Source organism: Pteronotus mesoamericanus, unplaced genomic scaffold, assembly GCF_021234165.1.
Source record: "Pteronotus mesoamericanus isolate MK-2021 breed Mesoamerican mustached bat unplaced genomic scaffold, CSHL_Meso_final contig_50, whole genome shotgun sequence".
NCBI classification, from domain to species: Eukaryota; Metazoa; Chordata; class Mammalia; order Chiroptera; family Mormoopidae; genus Pteronotus; species Pteronotus mesoamericanus.
In genome coordinates, this window is record NW_026555186.1 from 18,302,431 (window position 1) to 18,323,468 (window position 21,038).

Consider the following 21,038-nt stretch of genomic DNA (forward strand, 5'->3'; position numbering starts at 1 on the left):
TTTCAGTTTGTCAGAGTGAACACATTACATGGACTAAATAGTCATGAATCCATCATTTGAACTTTCCCTTTTAATGATTACCTCCTTTTGGGGGTAGTGGGCAAGTATAATTACTGCTACACGTAGTCCAAGGATTAAGAATTCATTGTAGTTTGGCAAATAAATTATTTTTATATAACATTCAAGTGTTTTTTTAATTTAAAAAAATAACTGTTTTCGTCGTTTGATTTCCACTGTGATGGAGAAGGAGTAAAAGAAATAAAATACTAGGTATTTCAATGAATTATTGTATTGGGAATACAATCAGAAAACCTATATAACTGTTGATTATAAGTCTTCTTAGACTGATGCAAAAGACTATTTGATATATATTTTTTGACTGAATTATTTTTAGAACTTAAAATTCTTCTTTGTGTATAGAATTACTACAGAAGTTTAAAAATAGTAAATAAGAGTTTATTGTGCATGTGGAAAGCACAGACACAAATTTGCAATAGGTTCATCTTTTTTTCTTAAAGTGTGATATTCCTCATGTGTACTTTCAGACTTAAATTTTATAAGTTTTATTTACGGGCTCTTAGGAAATTAATGCAGTCAGTTTTAAACAAACAAAAATATTTTGGTGTGCTACAAACTTGCCACAAAATGTTTACACTAATATAAGAAATAAGCCTCTTGGAATTTTTCTTCTGTCTTTCTGAATATAGTTTAAGACCTCTCAGCTTTTGAGTCCTAGGAGGCAAAACCATTAATTTAAGCCAGTTCAGAATAACCATGCATTTTGATATAATTTCAGATTTTCTAAGGTGAAAGAAGCTGAGATTCCTTCTGGGGAACCTGTGAGGATTGGGTAGCTAATAGATTTTAGATAACCCATTGAACAAGTTGGCAGTCTTAAAAATTCTGAAAGCTTATCTAGAAGGCCTCTTTAATTGCTTTTTAAAAAGGGAGCATTACCTGCTGAGACCTGCTGAGATAGTCTTCCATGCTCACATAAATAATAAATATATGTAGAATGTGTCAAATTATAGAATCATCACATTTTCAAGCAGGAATGCCTCGTTTGATCACTATGGGAAAATAATACCTTATGATAGTTATGAATAAAATGTTAATTTTTAATTGGATATGTGTAATGATGCTGTATGTAAACTTCGTAAATGCTAATTTTAAAAGCTTACGTGGAAAATGCTTATGGTTGAGAATCAGAAAAAATGCTTAGGTTTAAATGCTGGCTACTTTAATTAGCGATATGCATTTGGATAAGCTCATCCACCCTATGCCTCTTTTTCCTCATCTGTTAAAGACTGTTTTAAAGATAAGAGGTAATATATTGAAGGCAGATAAACATTGTCTGGTACATAGAAAGCTCTTGATAAATACATGCTACATCTGAGTAACTTCAGTCAAATTATGTGAAAAATCTTATTTGAAAATGGCTTTCAGTGTAAGAATTCCAATTATTGTAGTCTAATTGATTTATTTTTAAATTTACAATGCCTCAGAATAACAAGGTTTAAAGTCCCCAAACCTATTATATGTAGTGTGGTTCTTGGCTTTCAATAGCCCTCACTTTCATATATTATGCATTGGCACTTCTAAGCCTCCTTTTATATGCAAATTCAGTCTTTCATACATCACCAGACAAACTGATTTAGAATTATCACCTGGTTGCACTAATTGCCACCACTGGTGTAAAGGGCCAGACATCAGTCAGACAGAAATGGTCTTACCTTGACCATACTACCCACTTCACCATTCCCCACAAGCCAGGGGCTCCTGTCAGTTATCAAAGACCAGAATTATTGCTTATTTACAAGGGAATAGCTATCTCAGAGATGTGTCACCTTATTTAGCCCAACTTGTCTTTCCACTCCAAAGTCATCCCCAATTTCATTCATCTCTTCTCATTGTACCCCACCAAGTGGGAAATAAAGTGGTCTGGAAGTAGACAGCTTGTTGAAAACCCTCACCAAGTGTTTGTGGGTCACAACCAATATAGATATGCATTTGTACTCGTACAAGAAAGTCCCTCCTCCACTGTGATAGATGTCTTGTGAGTTCCTTTTTAAAAAAATATATTTTATTGATTATGCTATACAGGTGTCCTAATTTTTCCATCTTTGCCCCCCTCCACCCAGTACCCCCCATTCCCTCCAGCAATCCCCTTCCCCTTATTTCATGTCCATGGTTGATGCATGCATATAAGTTCTTTGACTACTCCATTTCCTATACTGTTCTTAGCATCCCTCTGTCAATTCTGTATCTACCAATTTGTACTTCTTAATCTCTGAATCTCCTCCCCCTCCCAACTGATAATGCTCCAAATGACTTCCATATTTTTGATTCTGCTTCTGTTCTGCTTGTTTGCTTAGTTTCTTTTTCAGATTCAAATATAGGTAGCTGTGAGTTTATTGCCATTTTAATATTTATAGTTTTGATCTTTTTCTTTTTTTATTATATTTATTGATTATGCTATTACAGTTGTCCTAATTTTTCCCCCTTTACACCCCTCCATTCAGCACCATCTACTCCTCAGGCAATCCCCCCACCACCATTGTTCATGTCCATGGGTCAAGCATTTAAGTTCTTTGGCTGCTCCATTTTGTATACTATACTTACATCCCCATGGCTATTCTGTAACTACCTATTTATGTTTCTTAATCCCCTCACCTCTTGACTCATAAACCCTTTAACATTTCATATAATAATGGCTTGGTGATGATGAACTCCTTTAGCTTTACCTTGTCTGTTAAGCACTTTATTTGCCCTTCAATTCTAAATGATTGATATGCTGAACAGAGTAACCTAGGTTGTAGGTCCTTGCTTTTCATCATTTTGAATACTTCTTGCCAGTCTCTTCTGGCCTGCAAAGTTTCTTTTAAGAAGTCATCTGACAGTCTTATGGGAACTCCTTTTTAGGTAACTATCTGCTTTTGTCTTGCTGCTTTTAAGATTCTCTCTTATCTTAAACCTTTGCGATTTAATTATGATGTGTCTTGGTGTGGTCCTCTGTGCAACCATCTTGCTTGGGATTCTCTGTGCTTCCTAGATTTGTATGTCTATTTCCTTCACCAAATTAGAGAAGTTTTCTTTCATTATTTTTCAAATAAGTTTTCAATTTCTTATTCTTTCTCTTTTCCTCCCAGCACCCCTATGATTCAAATATTGGTACATTTGAAGTTGTCTCAGAGGCTCTGTACCCTATCCTCATCTTTTTGGATTCTTTTTTCTTCTTGTTCTGATTGAATGTTTTTTTCTTCCTTATGTCCCAAATCATTGATTTGATTCTCAGCTTCATACACTCCATTGTTGATTCCCTGTAAATTTGTCTTTATTTCATTTAAGTGAAATGTAACCTTCATTTCTGCCTGGATCTTTTTTTATGCTGTTGAAGTACCCAATGAGTTCCTTGAGCATCCTAATAATCAATGTTTTGAACTCTGCATGTAGTAGGTTGCTAATCTCCATTTTCTTTAGGTTTTTTTTTTAAGGAGTTGCGTTCTGTTCTTTCATTTGGGCCATATTTCTTTGTCTCTTGATATTGGCAGCCTCCCTGTGTTTGTTTCTGTGTGTTATCTAGAGCTGCTTTGACTCTCTGTCTTAGTAGTATGGCCTATTGCAGAAAAGTGCACCAGTAAGTTGGATGGGGCAGAGCCCTAGATAATCGTCTGGGTGAGGCAACCCACATGAATCAGGTTGATGGACTCTAAGATATGGAGCCACCGATATGTGGCTCTGTGTGGAGGAGAGCTCAGAAAAGGGACAATGGCTACTGTCTGGCAGCTGGAATTTTGTCTGGGAGGAAGCTGTTCCCTGGCACTTGTCCTGATGCCAGACACTTCAATACCCCACGTATGCCACTGGTGTCCTTTCAGCTTCCACCCCAGTGATGGAGCCCAGAGGGAGTATTTCTGCAGAAGTTCTAAGATTGGGGCCCTTTTAGAGGAGATGCCTGAGAATCCCGCAGTTTCTTCCACCACCCCAACCCCCACTGGTTTTTACAGCCAGAAATTATGGGGACTTATCTTCCTGGCACTGGAACCCTGGGCTAGGTGGTCTGGTGTGAGGCTGGGATCCCTCGTTCCTGGGGTGTCCCTCCCAATTTTTATCTACCATATGTTGGTGTGGGGCCACCTGTTCTGCATCTCTGTCTCCACATCTCCACCCCTCCTATCTGTCTGGATGAATATGACTTCTTTAATTCCTTGGTTGTCAGACTTCCATGCAGCTCAATTTTCTGACAATTCTGGGTGATAGTTGTAATTTAGTTGTAATTTTTTTGCTGCAGTTGTGTGAGGAGGCAAGCCGTGCTTACCTGCGCCTCCATCTTGACTGGAAGTCCTTCTTGTGACTTCTGACACTCCAAAATTTAAAGATTAAGGCTGCCCAAATATCTGCCCTGGCCTGCTTGCATGGATCTGGGAAGGAGCAGTGACCCCGGGGAAGGAGCGATGCCTAAGCCTGTTATCTCATTCTTCAAGCCATTGGTATCACCTGCCTCAGACTGGCACCTGTCAAGGGTCATAATCACCTAAGGGGCGACTAAGACCCTGGAAGGCAGCATTTGTTGGTAACAAGTTCAAATTTTATCATTCCTAACCCACCCATCCTTTTAATATGTAAGTCTTGTTCCACTTTGATATGTGTAAGAACACTTTTATGTAGAGGAAAGGGAAATTAATTGTTAAGTAAAAGACAAATAACCAATAGAAAAATGGTCAAAGGACATGAACAAATAATTTATAGAAAAAGAAGTGCAAAGATTCTTATAGTGCAATGATGCCAACCTTGTTTACAAAAACTAAAATTACAGTGAGGTACCATTTTTAACCGACGTATGGAAAAAATCAAAAGGTAAGGACGTAGGGAATATGTGTTTTCACCACTTTTTGTGGAAGCTAAATTGGTGCAACCTTTATCAGGGTAATTTAGAAATAGCTATCAAATGTATAAGTGTACATTCCATATAACCTAGCAATTATACTTCTGGGATTTAGCTCATGGATATATGTGTACTTACAATACATGAACAAACATACATATAAGTTTATTCATTGCAGCATTGTTTGTAATAGTAAAAGATTGGAAGCAACCTAAATATCCACCAATAAGGAATTGGCTTTTATAATTATGATATGCCCATTCTATACTATTCAATGTTTATTAAAAATGATGGTACAGATCTTTTTTATACTCATATGTAAACATATCTAAAGTAAGTTGTTAAGGGAGAAAAAAGCAAGATGCAAAACAGCATGATTGGTATCTTAGTCTATTTGGGCTGCTATAACAAATTTCTATAGACTGGATGGGTTAGATAACAAATACTTATTTCCTACAGTTCTGGAGGCTGGAAAGCCCAAGGTCAAGGTGCTGGCAGATGTGATATCTGGTGAGGGCCTACTTCTTGGTTTGTAGGTGGATCTCTTCTCCTTTTGTCCTCAAGTGGTGGAGGGCAGAGAGCTCTTTAGGGTCCTTTTACAAGAGTACCAGTTCCATTCATGAGAGTCTACCCTTGTGACCTAATCACCTTTTAAAGGTCTGCCTTAGCTTGCTGTGGGAGGGGAGAGTTAGGAGTGGGGACACAAACATTGAGTCCACAATAATTGGTATGCTGCCATTTAATTTATGTCCCCAAAGAATTCCTACAGACACATTTGCTTGTACATCTATATGCTGTCCCTAGGATATTACTTCAGAAACTGTCCATCATGTTTGCTACCAGGGAAGATATCTGAATGGCCAAGAGACAGAAATGGAAAGGAGACTTTCACACTTGAGCTTATATAGCCTATTCAAAAAATAAATGAATTTTATATTGTTGAAGGAAATACTACAAGACTATAAAATCTATATCCTAAAAATGGTGCTAAAATATCAAAAACTCTTAGTTCTTTTGTCAATTCTTTGCTTCTCAGAAAGACATACTGTGATTATTCTCTTACACAGACTTGATCTGAGAGTAGAGAATATTTAGGCTTTCTCCTTTCAGCAGTGGTGCTTGGGGTTTTTAATGAATGCCTTTTCTCTGGAAAGTAACTAACTGCCTGTTTACTTAAGGGATTTTCCTCAAAGCACTTTTCTCTCCCCAGTATTACTTCACTTTTCTTCCAGAAAAGAAAAAGGAAAAAGGGCCATAAGACTTTTTCACATGATGGATTTTTTTTGCCTTTGAAAAGAAAGAACTCCTTTGGTGACCAAGATATGAAATAAATCACTGTATTTTACCTCTTCCTCTCCTGATCATAAAGTACTGCCATAGTTGGCATAAAATTTCCTTTAGTATGTATTTTTTAACTTACTTTATTGTCTATTCTTAAAGAGGCAAGATTTTTTTACATTTTTATTTTCAAAGCACAATTAATTAAAGAAATGAGTTTCCTTTTCCCTCATAATATTATAACATGTTTGGAAACTGAATACTTACTAATTTTTTAAGATATGAAATTACAACGTGAGAAACTTCATATTTTCTATGTACTAGAAAGGGACAAATGTTTAACTTTAATCTTATAAATATGTATAGGTAAGCATATGTGTATTTATATCTATATATTGACAAAAGACTGAAAGGAAATACAATAAAGTGTTAAAATGATTTTTTTGGGTGGTGATATTATGGATGACTTTTATTTTCTTCTTTTACTTTTTTCTGTGCATCTTCCAGATTTTCTTCAGTGAAGGTTTATTGAAAGTTAAACGATTGTCAGGATTGTTACCTTAGTTTATTTTTAATGTTCTGGGAAATGGCAGTTACTTTTCCTTTTAGCTTGGCCCTTCCATGTTACTAACTTAAATGTGATATATTTACAAATATAACACTTGTAGATGTCTTTATTTCTGGCAACATAGCTTCATGGCTTAATGTTGGTGGTTGGGAATTAGAAGACCTGTGTTCAAATCCAGATTCTTATTGTCTTGTGTGTGACTAAAGTAAATATCTTAAATTCTCTTAAGTATCAGTCTCTTTATTTATAAAAAGAAATCATAATAATGTCAGAGAATTGTCAAGTTTAAATAAAATCACCCATACAAAGTAAAGCTTAGTTCAATGACTGGCGTATGCTGAACATGCCATGCAGTTTAGCATTTTTTTTTTCTCTTCTGGTCAGCCCTGGAATTCTAGGACTCTGCTGTCTTCTTTCAAACCCAACAAACTTGTACATAACATAGGATTTTATAAAAATGAAAGTTAAACATAATCGAAGCAAGACTTTGACATTTATATATGATTACAAAGAGTTTATTCAGCCATTTCCCATCTGTAGGAATTTCTTACTGCTGTGTTGGTTTCTGTGTCCTGTATCGCCATGTGTGTTGCTGGGCCTGTCTCTGTAGGACCAGGATGGTTTCCAGAGTGTGGTTTGCCTGATGACTTCATGGGCTACAAAGACAGCTTCTCACATTTTAAAGATATATCTATTTTTATGTGTATTTGAACACAAAATACAACTTGTATATTCAGTCAGTGATTTCATGGGTATTTTTTTAGGGTAAGGTAAAAGTGACTATTGAAAAAAGCAAGCCAATTTAAAGAAAAATGTTAAGGACAAAATACTACACAATGTGACAAAGATTGCAAAGCTGGTACTTGAGAATCTGAATCTTAGGACTCTCTGCTTTAGACCTTCCTTCCCATATCACTACCCAGGGTTTGCATACTCTGTCCCAGAAGCCCAATAAAACAGATGAAATCTTTTACCTAAACCTGCCATCTACCCAATACTCAGGATCATTCCTCGTGGGTTCCATGTTTTTCTAAACAAAGGAACAGGAAACCTGCTATTCTCCTTGGGCAATTAGCTCAATGGCAGCTAGCTTTAAAAGTTTTTAAGTTTGGAAATAATATTGTTACATATACTATAGTCTTTATATCCATGTACCATGAATCATTATGATCTACCTGAATTTGCACTTTTATTTTGACTGTTTTAATTAAGTCTAAAATTGTTTAACGTTAAGTTAGATAATTATGCATAGTTTTACTTAATACTCATTGAGTTTACCCTTGTCAATTGTTTATTCTTGTACTAGGAGTTATTAACCTACACATATATAATTTTAATTTATTTTAAATAATTTTGTTAAGGTAATTTTTAAAAGTTATCTTTAATTTTTTTAATTACAGTTAACATACAATTATATTAGATTCAGGTGTACACCTCAGTGATTAGAAATTATATAACTTATTACAGTGATCATTCCGATAAATCTTGCTCTAATCCGACACCATAAATAGTTATTAGAATATTATTGACTATATTCCCCATACTATACTTTACATCCCCATGACTATTCTGCTACTACCAATTTGTACTTCTTAATCCCTTCAACTTTTTCACTGAACCTTCCAACCCTCCTCAGATCTGGCAACCATCAAAATGTTCTCTGTATCTAAGAGTTTCTGTTGCACTTATTTACTGTTTTTCGTTTCAATTCTTGATAGATATGTATTTATTGCAATTTTACCCATTCTTCTCGTACTTCTTCTAGAAGACTCTTTACAAGTTCTTGTAATACTGGTTTAGTGGTGATGAACTCCTTTAGCCTTTTTTTTTTTTTTTTTTTTTTTTTTAGTCTGGGAAGCTCTTTCTCTGTCCTTCAATTCTAAATGATAGCTTTGCAAGGTAGAGTAATCTTGGTTGTAGGTCCTTGCTTTTCATCACTTTGAATATTTCTTGCCAATCCCTTCTGGCCTGCAAAGTTTCTGTTAAGAAATCAACTGACAGTCTTATGGGAGCTCCCTTGTAGGTAACTAACTGCTTTTCTCTTGCTTCTTTTAAGATTATCTTTTTGTCTTTACCCTTTAGCATTTTAACTATGATGTGTCTTGGTGCTGGCCTCTTTGGGTTCATCTTGTTTGGGACTCTCTGTGCTTCCTGGACTTATATGTCTATTTCCTTCTCCAAGTTAGGGAAGTTTTCTGCCATTTTTTATAAAAGGTTTTCAATTTCTTGCTCCCTCTTCTCCTTCCAGTACCCCCACAATGAGAATGTTGGTAGGCTCAAAGGTGTCCCAGAGGACTTTTACACTATCTTCATTCTTCTGGATTCTTTTTTTCTTTTTTTCTGTTCTGATTGGGTGGCTTTTGCTTCCTTGTATTCCAAATCGCTAATTTGATTCTCAGCTTCATCTGCTCTCCTGTTGTTTCCCTGTAAATTATTCTTCATTTCAGTTAGTGTATCATTCATTTATGACTAGTTCTTTTTTATACTGTTGAGGTTCTTACTAAGATCACTGAGCATCCTTATAATCAGTGTTTTGAACTCTGCATATAGTAAATTTGCTTGTCTTCATTTTATTTAGTGCCTTTCCTGGAGTTTTGTTTTATTCTTTAATTTGGGACATGTTTGTCTCATTTTGGCAGTCTCCCTGTGTTTGTTTTTATCTATTAGGTGGAACTGCTATATCTCCCAGGCTTCATAGAGTAGCCTAATGTAGTAAGTGTCCTGTAGGGTCCAGTGTCACAGCCTTCCTGATCACCCAAGCCAGGTGCTCAAGGTCCCCCTCACTGTGTACAACTTCACCCTCCTGTTGTAGTTGAGCCTTGATTGCTGTTGACATGTCAATGGGAGGGATTTATCTCCCCAAGTCAATCAGCTGTGGAGGATCAGCAGTTCAGAGGCCCACACCATGGAGCAGGACTTCAGTGGGGTTCTTGTGCCCGCTGAGTCTGCCCCTTAAGCGTATCACTTGTGGAGGTGGTTGGGTGGTGTTTTGATGTGATCTGAAGCTATCCGCTGGGTCTGGTGCCTCCCATGAGATATAGACCAATGTCAGCCACAGCCTATATTCAGCCTGGGGCCACCCCACAAGAACTACAAAACAACCTTCAGATGGCTGCTACTTGTGCAGGGCTTGGATGTGCTCAGGAGATGCCAACCTGTGATGCAAAACTGGCTGCTCCTAGTGCTGGGCCTGGGGCCACTTAGCAGAAGGTATAGGGTGTGCTAAGGCTAGATGCTACTTGTTTGAGAGATTTTAGGGAAATCTTAAGCATGAGCCAAGACTGGCCATTCATGTGGAAAAGTCACTGAAAACAGCTTGGGTGGGCCCACAAGTTGGTAGGCCAGGGAAATCACCAGGGCGAGGGTGAGCTGTTATAGCCATGTTGATAGAGACTCAGATATGGCACCTGCCTGCTGACTCTGTGGGAGAAGGATTCAGAAAAGGAACAATAGCCTCTGCCAGCATTTCTTCCAAGAGAAGGTTGCCCTTCTGCTTCTCACCCTGATGCTAGACATTTCAGTTTCTCCCTATGTCCCTGGTACCTTTGTGAGCAGCTGCCCCAGCACTGGAACTCAGAGGAGGTGAGTCTGAGTAAGTTTATGTGTGAGCCCTTTAAGAGGAACTGCCTGAGACTCCAGAAGCCCCCCATTTCACTCAACCACAATCCCCTCAGGTTTTTACAGCCTGAAGTTATAAGGAGTTCTCTTCCTGGCACTGGAATCCTGGGCAGGGAGTCCTGGTGTGGTACTGGGACCCCTCACTATCAGGGTGGCCCTCTGCAGCTGAGATATCCCTTCCAATTTTTATCCACTGCATGTAAGTGTGGGACCAGCCCATTCCATGCCTTCACCTCTCCTACCAGTCTTGATGTGGCTTCTTTATATCTTTTGTTGTAGGACTTCCATTCAGTTAGATTTTAGGCCATTTTGAATGATGGTTGTTCTGTAGTTTAGTTGTATTTTTGATGTGGTTGTGGGAAGATGCAAGTACCACATGTAGGTATGCCACCATCTTAACTGGAAGCCTTAAGTTAATTTTTAAATGTAAATTAGATTCTAAGATTTTGACACTTGAGCAGGTATTTAAATTTGCTCTGTTTACTAGGTGGAAATTTTTTTTGCTGCGATAAGTAGAATTGTCCTTACAGTTGTTAGTATGAGTACGTGTACAGTTTGTGCGTAATTACTTATTCTGTAGGAGGCATAAATTTCATTCCCAATTCATAAAAATTGTGCAAGTAGGATTTATTCCAAAGAATAGAGTAGTTTTAAAACAATTTGGGTTTTTTGGAAAATCTCATATCTGATTATAAAGAGTTTATTTTATAAACTAATTGCTTCATTTTATATTTCTAAAGATGTGTACATTGTTTTTTATACACCTTTGATGTCATCTATTTGTAAACAAAGGTTTTTTTTAGTGATTATCAAGGAATTGATTAAACAAACTCATGAATTACTCTGCTTGTCTTTTCACATACACACAAATATGTATGACTTTATTTTTAAAAATCTTAGGAGACTTTAAATGAAGTATATAGACCTGAAGGTAGGAAAGAAAAGTTAATTTTTGTGTCACAATCATATTGATATCTGTATGTCCAGAAAGTATCCAGCCATGTAATGAAAAATCAAGACATTTATTGAAATACAAGATACAAGAAACATTGTACATAAGACAATGGGACTTTAGTCCCCTCCAAAGTAGGTACCTTGGGATCTCACACAGTTTTCCTAGTACCTCTTGCTCTGTTCAAAACACTCTGCAAACTCCTTTGTTGGAATCACCATCAGCTGTCCCATCATATTTCCCTGAAACTCATCAACAATCTGAAATATCTTCCCTTTCAAAAGTGAATTTCAGTTTTGGGAAAAGCCAGAAGTTGCAAAGGGGCTGTAGAGGGGCTGAGTCACCTGGGTGATTTGATGTTTCTCCAAAAAACTCTGCATGAAATGTGATGCATGAGTGGGCACATTGTTGTGTTGAAGCTGCCAATCACCAGTTGCCCATAGCTGCCACCTTCTGAGTCATCCAAATAGTTTTTGCAGAGAAATGTTCAAGCTTAATGCAAAATTTGGTGCAGATTTGTTGCTCTACTTGCTTAGTCATTTTGAATGCAACAGCCACGCAGTACACATGGTCACTCATCCTCTAATGCCCCCACTGACTAGTACAGTGAAGTCATCATTGTTTGTGCATGCACATTTCAGCCCATTCTCCTTAGCTGCCAGGTTACAACAATGTCATGCAAACCATTCTCATTATATTAACGATGGCTGGGTCTACTGGGAATGGTAGACCCCTTTATCCTCTCCCCGTATGCTAAACTTTATTGACATACATTAAAAAGCTTATAGAACACAAATGTACTTTGAGAAACCCATTTGTTAGCAATTTGTGTGTTTTATACAATGTTTTTTTTTTTCTGTACTTGCTATTGCTAAAATGACATACATCCTGGCATTTAGATAAGGACTATATGAAGAAACAGGTATTTTGACTCTTTCAAAATTGAAAATTATCATGTAAACATACTTTAATATATGTTAAACTTATGCTAACTCTTGTTATTACAACATGTTTATGTATGTGTATATGAATAGCATTTTAGTAAAAATATATGTAAGTATACTGAACCTCTGCTCTGAGAGTTATGCTGCTGTCATTGCTATAGGCTCCTTTTACACTGACATTTGTCCCTACAACATAGAGACTTTACTACTAATCCCTAGCCCTACTATAAATTTACTGGATAAGATAAGCAAAAGGTAACACTTTTTTATAAAACTTTGGGAACCTCTGTGTTAGGATTGTATTAGCCTGCTTAAATAAGTCCATAATGAAATGCAGAGATTTCCTGATCCCACACTTCAGAGTTCTTAGCCATTAGCATCTTGTCTATGAAATCCCAGCCTTTCACTTAATACTACTTTTAAGCTGAGAAAATAAAACTAGTCACTCAACATTCTTAGGGTACCCTTGAGTGCCTTCCTTGTCTGCAACTGAAAGAAGTTTTAGTTAGTAAAATTTTAGGTAGTGTAAGAGAGAGATTTAGATTTTCAGGCAACAAGATCAATTTCTTTAATCATGTCACCCAGTCGATTTCGTATAGCATAAGTTTGACCTAGGAGTGGGAAGAGAAAGCAGTATTTTGTAGACTTTTCTCCTTGACTGGTCTGATCATTGTTAAGCCATTCTCTTCCCCTCATCATTCCTCACCAATGTCTTCTGTTTCAGTTTGCATGGCCTAGAGTAGACAGGCACAACTATTAACTTGGGAAGTAGAAAGTTTACCTGGTATCCCCAGGCTCAAAGGTTTAATGAAAAAGGAATGTTTTGAAAACACAAGTTTGACAAACCTACTTTGAAGGATATAATCAAGACTTTTTGAAAACAGAAGAAAATACTAGTTTTGTGCCTTCCCTATGAACTTAAACACTAATCAACTTTTTATTATTGAAAAATACAAGCAACAGTCATTCTCATCCCACCCTGACCCCTCTCCACTTTTCTCTTTATTGTTGTCTCTGCTTTTATGTTTTCTACATTGCCACCATCCTGTTCTAGATGTTGATCTCACCTGAAGCACCATATCCAAAACTCACCTGTTTTTGTCCCTCTTTATTTAGGTTCTCTTGAGAGAGAGTTACTCAGATGGGCCACAGAATTCAACCCATATCTCTGTTCTCTTAGTTTGCCAATGTACGATGGGGACAGGGTGACAGCAGAGCCTTGTGGTTGATTACAAACTTAGTAGTGGCCATAAATATCAATTCCCTTGAACAGTAACAAGTCTAATATATATATACATCAACAGTGTTCCACTCCCTCAAACTCTACAAGTATATATACATACATATGTATATGTATGATCATTGTATGTATATATACTTGTAGAGTTTGAGGGAGTGGAACACTGTTGATTAAGTAAAATGTTCTTTTAATCAGCCATTTGTGCCCTAAAGAATAATTGGCTGTTATTTTTCTGTACATAGAATCCAGATTTATATCACTAAAATTAAGGTAGGAAATTAAATTTTTTAGCAGTCCTATAGAAATTGCCTAATTCTAAATGGAATCTGTTATTTTTCCTGTTAATTCTTTTACCATATGAGAAGGTGTACAATATGTAAAGAGAAAACATTACTTGTAACTACTGTGTCATGAGTTCATTTAAAAACGTAATAATCACTTTTGTCTTATAGGACAGACTATTCGAGAGAAAAGAATTGTAGAAGCAGCAAGTAAAAGAGAAATAGACTATGAAGTAGGGAATATCCCAACAGAATGGGAAGGTAAGTTTCTGCTTTTAGTAGTGTCTTCTGGAAGGCAAATTGTTTAACTATATACAAATTAAATAAGATAACATATAATTACATGTTTATTCTTTGTACAAAAACTTTAAAATCTGAATCCATGAAACTTTTTTTAAACATTGCATTATTTTGAAAATTGTGAAGGTGCCACATTTTAGTAAGGGAACACACGACAGTGAAATAGTGAGGGAACACATGTATTAGGTTGGCCAAAAAGTCCGTATGGTTTTTTCTGTAAAATAAAAGACACATTTTTCATTTTCACCAATAACTTTATTGACTTGGATATTTTGAGCATGTCAGCTATCTCCTTCATGGTATAACATTGATTGTTCTTAATTAATGTCTCAATTTGATTGCTATCCACTTCAAGTGGTCTACCCAATCATGGAGCATCATTGTCCAAAGAGAAATCTCCAGCACAAAACTTTGCAAACCACTTTTGACACATTGAATCATTCACAGAACCTTCTCCATATGCTGCACAAATCCTATTTTGTGTTTCAGTTGCATTTTTACCTTCCTTGAAATAATAAAGCATAATATGCTGAAAATGTTGCATATTTTCTTCCATCTTCAAAATTAAAATGGCTACACAAAAATTCACCAATTTTGATGTTTTTTAAGTATATTTTATTGATTATGCTATTGCAGTTGTCCCATTTCTTTTCTGCTCTTAATCCCCTTCCACCCTGTACTTCCCTCCCTTCAGCATTCCCCCTCCCCTCTTTAGTTCATGTCCATGGGCTGTACATATAGGTTCTTTGGCTTCTCCATTTTCTATACTATTCTTAACCTCCCCCTGTCTATTTTGTGCTTACCATTTATGCTTCTTATTCCCTGTACCTTTTTCCCGCATTCTCCCCTTCCCCCTCCACACTGATGACCCTCCATGTGATCTCCATTTCTATGATTCTGTTCCTGTTCTAGTTGTTTGCTTAGTTTTTGTTTTTTAGGTTCAGTTGTTGAAAGTTCTGCATTTGTTATCATTTTACTGTTCATAATTTTGATCTTCTTTTTCTTAGATAAGTCCCTTTAACATTTCACATAATAATGGCTTGGTGATGATGAACTCCTTTAACTTTACCTTATCTGGGAAGCACTTTATCTGCCCTTCCATTCTACATGACAGCTTTGCTGGACAGAGTAATCTTGGATGCAGGTCCTTGCCTTTCATGACTTTGGATACTTCTGTCCAGCCCCTTCTTGCCTCTAAGGTTTCTTTTAAGAAATCAGCTGAGGGAGGAATCAAGATGGCAGAGGAATGAGTGGAAGTCACACTGACCTCCTCCCAGGACCAACCTGGAATTACAACTAAATTGTGGAGAAATCACCTGGAACAAAAAACTGAACAATAGCGAGAGAGGAGCCTTGTAATCTCAGAGAAAGAATAATCAGCTTTAGCGCAATCTAACTGGTAAGGAGTGCAGTACAGACCTGAGAAGGTGGGTGGGGTGCCCATCGGCAGCAGCACCAGAAGGATATTGAATTGACCAATTGGATCCCCCTGAGAAGAGTAGGGTCTAAACCAAAAGCAGAGATCTCTAGCCCACAACACCAGAGCCCAGAAAGTACACAGAAAACAGCTAGCTGCGAAAAGTTGCAGGGTTTCTCTCTACCAGAGACAGGCGGCTGGAGACACAAAGAGCCTTCTATAGGGCCAATGCAAAATTTTTATTTACAGCCTCTTACTCTGGTCTCCAGCAAAGGCCGGGGCAGAGTGGACTAAAGACACATGACGAGACTGGGGAAGGAGGCTTTGGAGAGAGAACAGAGAGAGTAGCTGGCAGGATCTCAGTGCTGACTCATTCCCCATGTGGCAGCAGCCATCTTCTCAGGCAGAGACCACTCCCCCTGAGCGGCAGCACTGTCAGAGGCTCCAATAGCCCCGCCCCCAGGTGGGATATCACCCCGCCCTGTGCTGTCTATGCTGCCTGCTGAGTGCAGAGTGGCAGCCACAGACAGTAGATCCCTGGCTAAAGGGGGTGCAGAGAGGTCTGGCGACACTTGAGGAGAGACTGAGGATGGAGGCTTTGGGGAGAGAGTTGAGAGAGTAGCCGGCGGGATCCCAGTGCGGACTCCTCTCCCATAGGGCAGCAGCTTGAAAGGACCCATTACCCCTGCCCCCAGGAGTGACTCCACCCCTCCCGGAACTGTCTAAGGAACCCTGCTGAGTGCAGAGTGAATAGATTAACAGCTGAAGGAGACAGCCACAGACAGCAGATTCCTGGAAGTCTCGAACAGACTGCCTAAGGTCAGACAGGGTCAACATCTGACATCATCAGAGTCAGATACAGAAAGAAAAACAGTGGTCTCCTATCATAGAAGTTCACACAACAAAGCCAGGAAATCAAGACAGATCAACTTAAGAAGCAGAAGCAAAAGAGAAGAGTCTCACAAATAATGGGAAGACAAAGGAATACACCCCACTCAAAGGGAAAAAAGGAATCCCCAGAAAGAGAACTAAATGAATAAAGTAAACTATCAGATACTGAGTTCCAAACAATGGTTCTAAGGAAGCTCAATGAGCTCAGTGAGCTCAGAGAGAATTACCAAAAACTACAGGGAAACTATGAGGAACTTACTGCAAACAATATCATCATGAAAAAGGACATAGAAACTATCAATAAGACACAAGAGGTAATGAAGAATACAATTTCTGAATTGAAGAACACAGTAGAAGGAATCAAAAGCAGGCCAGATGAAGCAGAGGATCAAATCAGTGAGCTGGAGGATAAGGTAGAAAAAAGCTCCCAGAAAGAACAAGAAAATGAAAAAAGACTCAAAAACAATGAAGAGGCATTTAGGGAAATGCAGGACAACCTGAAACATAATAATATCCCTATAATAGGGATACCAGAAGGAGAAGAAGAGCAAGGGATAGAGAACCTGTTTGAAAAAGTCATGATGGAAAACTTCCCTAATTGGAGGAGAGAGAAAGTCACACAAGTCCAGAAAACACAGAGGGTCCCATTCAAGTGGAACCCAATGAGGCCCACTCCAAGACACATCATCATTAAAATGGCAAATAGCAAAGACAAACAGAGAATCCTAAAGCAAGCAAGGGAGAAACAGGTAGCAACATATAAGGGAGCCCCTGTATGGCTAGCAGCTGACTTCTCAACAGAAACACTGCAAGCCAGAAGGGAATGGCAAGAAATATTCCACGTCATGAAAAGCAAAGGCCTGCAACCAAGACTGCTCTACCCAGCAAAGCTCTCCATTAAAATGGAAGGTGAAATAAGGAGTTTCCCAGACAAAAGAAGACTAAAAGAATACACCTCCACCAAACTAGCACTGCAAAATATGCTAAAGGAACTGCTTTAAGATGAAGAAAAAGTTTCCATGAATACCCAGTACCTTTCAGAGTTGCCAATACTTGATATTACCAATATTTTTAATACTCATTAATCTGATTGTGACAATGATGTTATTTTAATTGTTCCTTTACTATTTGTTGAAACTAAACTGGTGTGGTATATTTCTAACCTATTTCTATTTTTTTAAAGCTTTAAGTGACTTTTTGGTATTCTTTATCCATTTATTGATTAAAGGTTTGTAGAACTTTTTTTCCCTAAAAAAAAAACAAAAAACACCATGAAACAAAAAACCTATTAACCATGTTTTAGATGTGTTGCAAATACTTTTCTATTCCTTGTCCTTTAACTTTTTTATGTGCGTATTACTATATAGTTAAATGTTTAATGTAATCATATTGTCAATATTTACTTTATAGCTTCTGGGTTTGAATATTTTACTTCAGGTCATGAAAAATATTAGTTCCATTTTCTTCTAAAACTCTTTTGATTCTACATATTGATTTTTAACTCACCTGAATATTTCTTGTATAATGTGTGAAATAGGGCTCGATATTTGTTTTATTTCAAGTAATTGTGGTCCATGCACCTTATTTGTGGAATAAGCCTTATTTTCCCCATTGATTTGAAGTATCAACTTAATCATACATATATTAATCAGATATATACATTTGTCTCCAGAATGGTCATTGTATTTCATTGATCTACTTGATTATTTCTGTGCTGGTGTCATGTTGGTTTAATTGCTGAGACTTTATAACAGTTTTAAATTCCTTAAAATATTTTATAATTAACTTTGACATTTAAAAAAATAAATGAAATTAATCTACATTTAAGAAAGAAAGAGAGAAATGGAACTCCTACTTTTTGCAACAACATGGATGCAAGCGGAGAATATTAAGTTAAGTGAAATAAGCCAGTTGATGAAAGACAATTACCATATGATCTTCCCTCTAAGTGGACTCTAGTCAACAAAATAAACTAAGAAACAAAATAAACCACAGAAATGGAAACATGGAGCAGGCTGAAAGTGACCAGAGGGGAAGCAGAGAGAGGACTATGGTGGAAAGATGGGGAAGGGACTAGACAAAGAACCTTTATGAATGACCCATGGACATGGACAACAGAGTGGGAATTGACTGTGGGAGCGGGGGATGGGGGTGGGATGGGTGGAGGGGGGAAAACTGAGACAACTGTAATAGAATTAACATGATTTATGAATAAAAATAATAATAATAAAGGAAATCAGCTGATAGTCTTATGGGAACTCCTTCATAGGTAACTCTTTCCTTTCTACTTGCTGCTTTTAAGATTCTCTCCTTATCTTTAATCTTGGGTGATTTAATTATGATATGTCTTGGTGTGTTTTTTCTTGGATCCAACTTCTTTGGGACTCTCCGTGCATCCTGGGTTTGCATGTCTAGTTCCTTCACCAGAATAGGGAAGTTTTCCTTCACTATTTGTTCAAGTAAGTTTTCCATTTCTTGCTCTTCCTTTTTTCCTTCTGGCATCCCTATGATTTGGATGTTGAGACAATTTAACATTATCCCGGAGGTTCCTAAACCTCTCCTCATTTTTTTGAATTCTTGTTTCCTCATTCTGTTCTGGTTGGATGTTTATTTCTTCCTTCTGCTCCCAATCATTGATTTGAGTCCCAGTTTCCTTCCCTTCACTGTTGGTTCCCTGTATATTTTCCTTTATTTCACTTTGCATAGCCCTTACTTCTTCCTTTATTTTGTGACTGTTCTCAATCATTTCTGTGAGCATCCCTATTACCAGTGTTTTGAACTCTGCATCTGATAAGTTGTCTCTCTCCTCATTGCTTCTTTTTATGGAGTTTTGATCTGTTCTTTCATTTGGGCCCTATTTCTTTGTCTCAGCACACCTGTTATGTTGGAAGGGGCAGAGCCTTAGGTATTCACCAGGGCGTGGCAACCCACTTCACTACGTCATGGTGCTGTATGTGGGGGAGGGGTCCGAGAGGGAACAATGCTGTTTGCTAGCTTGCTCGGCTCTCACCCTACTTTCCATCCCTTCCTCTGCTTCCAACAAGCAGACTGTACCCTTTCAGGTGCTGATTCCCAGGTGGGTGGGCTTTTGTACATTCTAGGGCCCTGTGGGCCTCTCCAGTGGACTCTCCTGTGAGTCTGGGAGTTTCTCCTGCCACCACAACCCCCACATGTTTTCATAGCCAGAGGTTTTGAGGCTTTATTTCCCCACACTGGAACCCTGGGTTGTATGGCTTATCTTACTTCCCAGTTGTTCCTCCCAGCTTATCCTCATGCGAATGTGGGATATCCCAACTGTCAGCCACCACCTCGCCTTCCCCAATCTGCTGCCTTGCCACACATCCTCTCTATCCCAACTGCCCGTCTCTGCCCCTCCTCCCTGTCTGGATGAATGTTTCTTCTTTAACTCTTTGGTTTTTGGACTTCCATACTGTTTGATTTTCTGGCAGTTCTGGTTGTTTTTTGTTTTTAAATTGATTGTTATCCTTCCTTTGGTTGTGTGTGGAAGCAAAGTATATCTACCTATACTTTCGTCTTGGCCTGAACTACTCAGTTTTGTTTTGTTTTGTTTTGTTTTTTAAACGTATGCTGATACGGCATGTGTCACAATAGAATCTAACAAAATTGTTTGGAGTGAAGTTAAAGACAACTAAGCGCTACTAGAGCCATCTTACCGAAAAAACCAAATGAACTTTTTGGCCAGTCCATATCATGAAAAGAACTGTTAAACATTAGCAGAACTGGGACTAGGGCAAGCGAAGTTCCCAAGATAGAAAATTGAAGTAGGCACTCACTTTCATGTGCTAGCACTGTACTTGTAGAACCCCAGAGTTTGAATCCTATTTCTAGCACCAGTACCCACATGTGACTTGGGAAAGTAACTCAAGTGCTGTCTTAATTTTATCTTTATAAATTGTGGATAAGACTTGCTGTAGATACCATTTGAAGTATTTGTTCAACTTACCATGACCCTGTTAGCTGACCCTTTATTTAGACAAGAATGAACACTTGATCCCTATCAAACATTGAAATTAAGGTAAAAAAAACCAAAACAAATAAAACAGTAGGAGCAATCTCTCATTATGGCTGGAACAGTAACATTTGAACTTGGTACTTTGTAGGTGGCTACCTTTAATCCACTATCTAAGCTTCATTGCAGAAAAAGCTGGTCTGCTTAGGAGAAAACAGAAACCAATCTGCCAAGAGAAGTAAGGAGCAAGATGTAAAATATTTCTGAGGTTTCCACCAGCTTTCCAGTTCCCAGTTTCATTGCTTTCTGAATGAAGTTCAATGACAAGTCTGCCTTTGAGTTCTAAGTACCATCCCATAGCCTTGTTATAAAGTTTTCCTTTTTCCTTACCAGTTCTTAGTTTAGTGCCTGGCACAAAGGGAGGCACATAGTAAGTGCTCAGTAAATATATATTGACTACATGAAATCCAGCTTGAGCTAGCTTTTGTTATTGACACCTAAAAGAACCTTAACTAAAATACCAATACCTATCTTAAGTATCACTTAACACTTTTCAAGTGTTTACCTGTATACCTGGCATTATGCCACTGCTTTTATAATCATTATATAGTTCAAGCATCATAACAATCCTGTGAGGCAGACACTGTAATTATACTCATTTAATAGATAGGGAATCTAAGGTCTGGAATGACTA

The 21,038-nt window shown here is 37.7% G+C and overlaps 1 protein-coding gene across 4 annotated transcripts in view; it reads left to right on the plus strand.

Annotated features, from left to right (window-relative positions):
* The window catches only part of NDUFAF2 (NADH:ubiquinone oxidoreductase complex assembly factor 2), a 250,622-nt gene that overhangs the window by 77,029 nt on the left and 152,555 nt on the right, over positions 1 to 21,038 (plus strand). For all 4 annotated transcript variants that reach the window (XM_054578386.1, XM_054578385.1, XM_054578384.1 and 1 more), the window contains exon 2: positions 13,938 to 14,027. In XM_054578386.1, the coding sequence (XP_054434361.1) occupies positions 13,938 to 14,027 (90 nt within the window). The remainder of the gene's footprint in view (positions 1 to 13,937; positions 14,028 to 21,038) is intronic.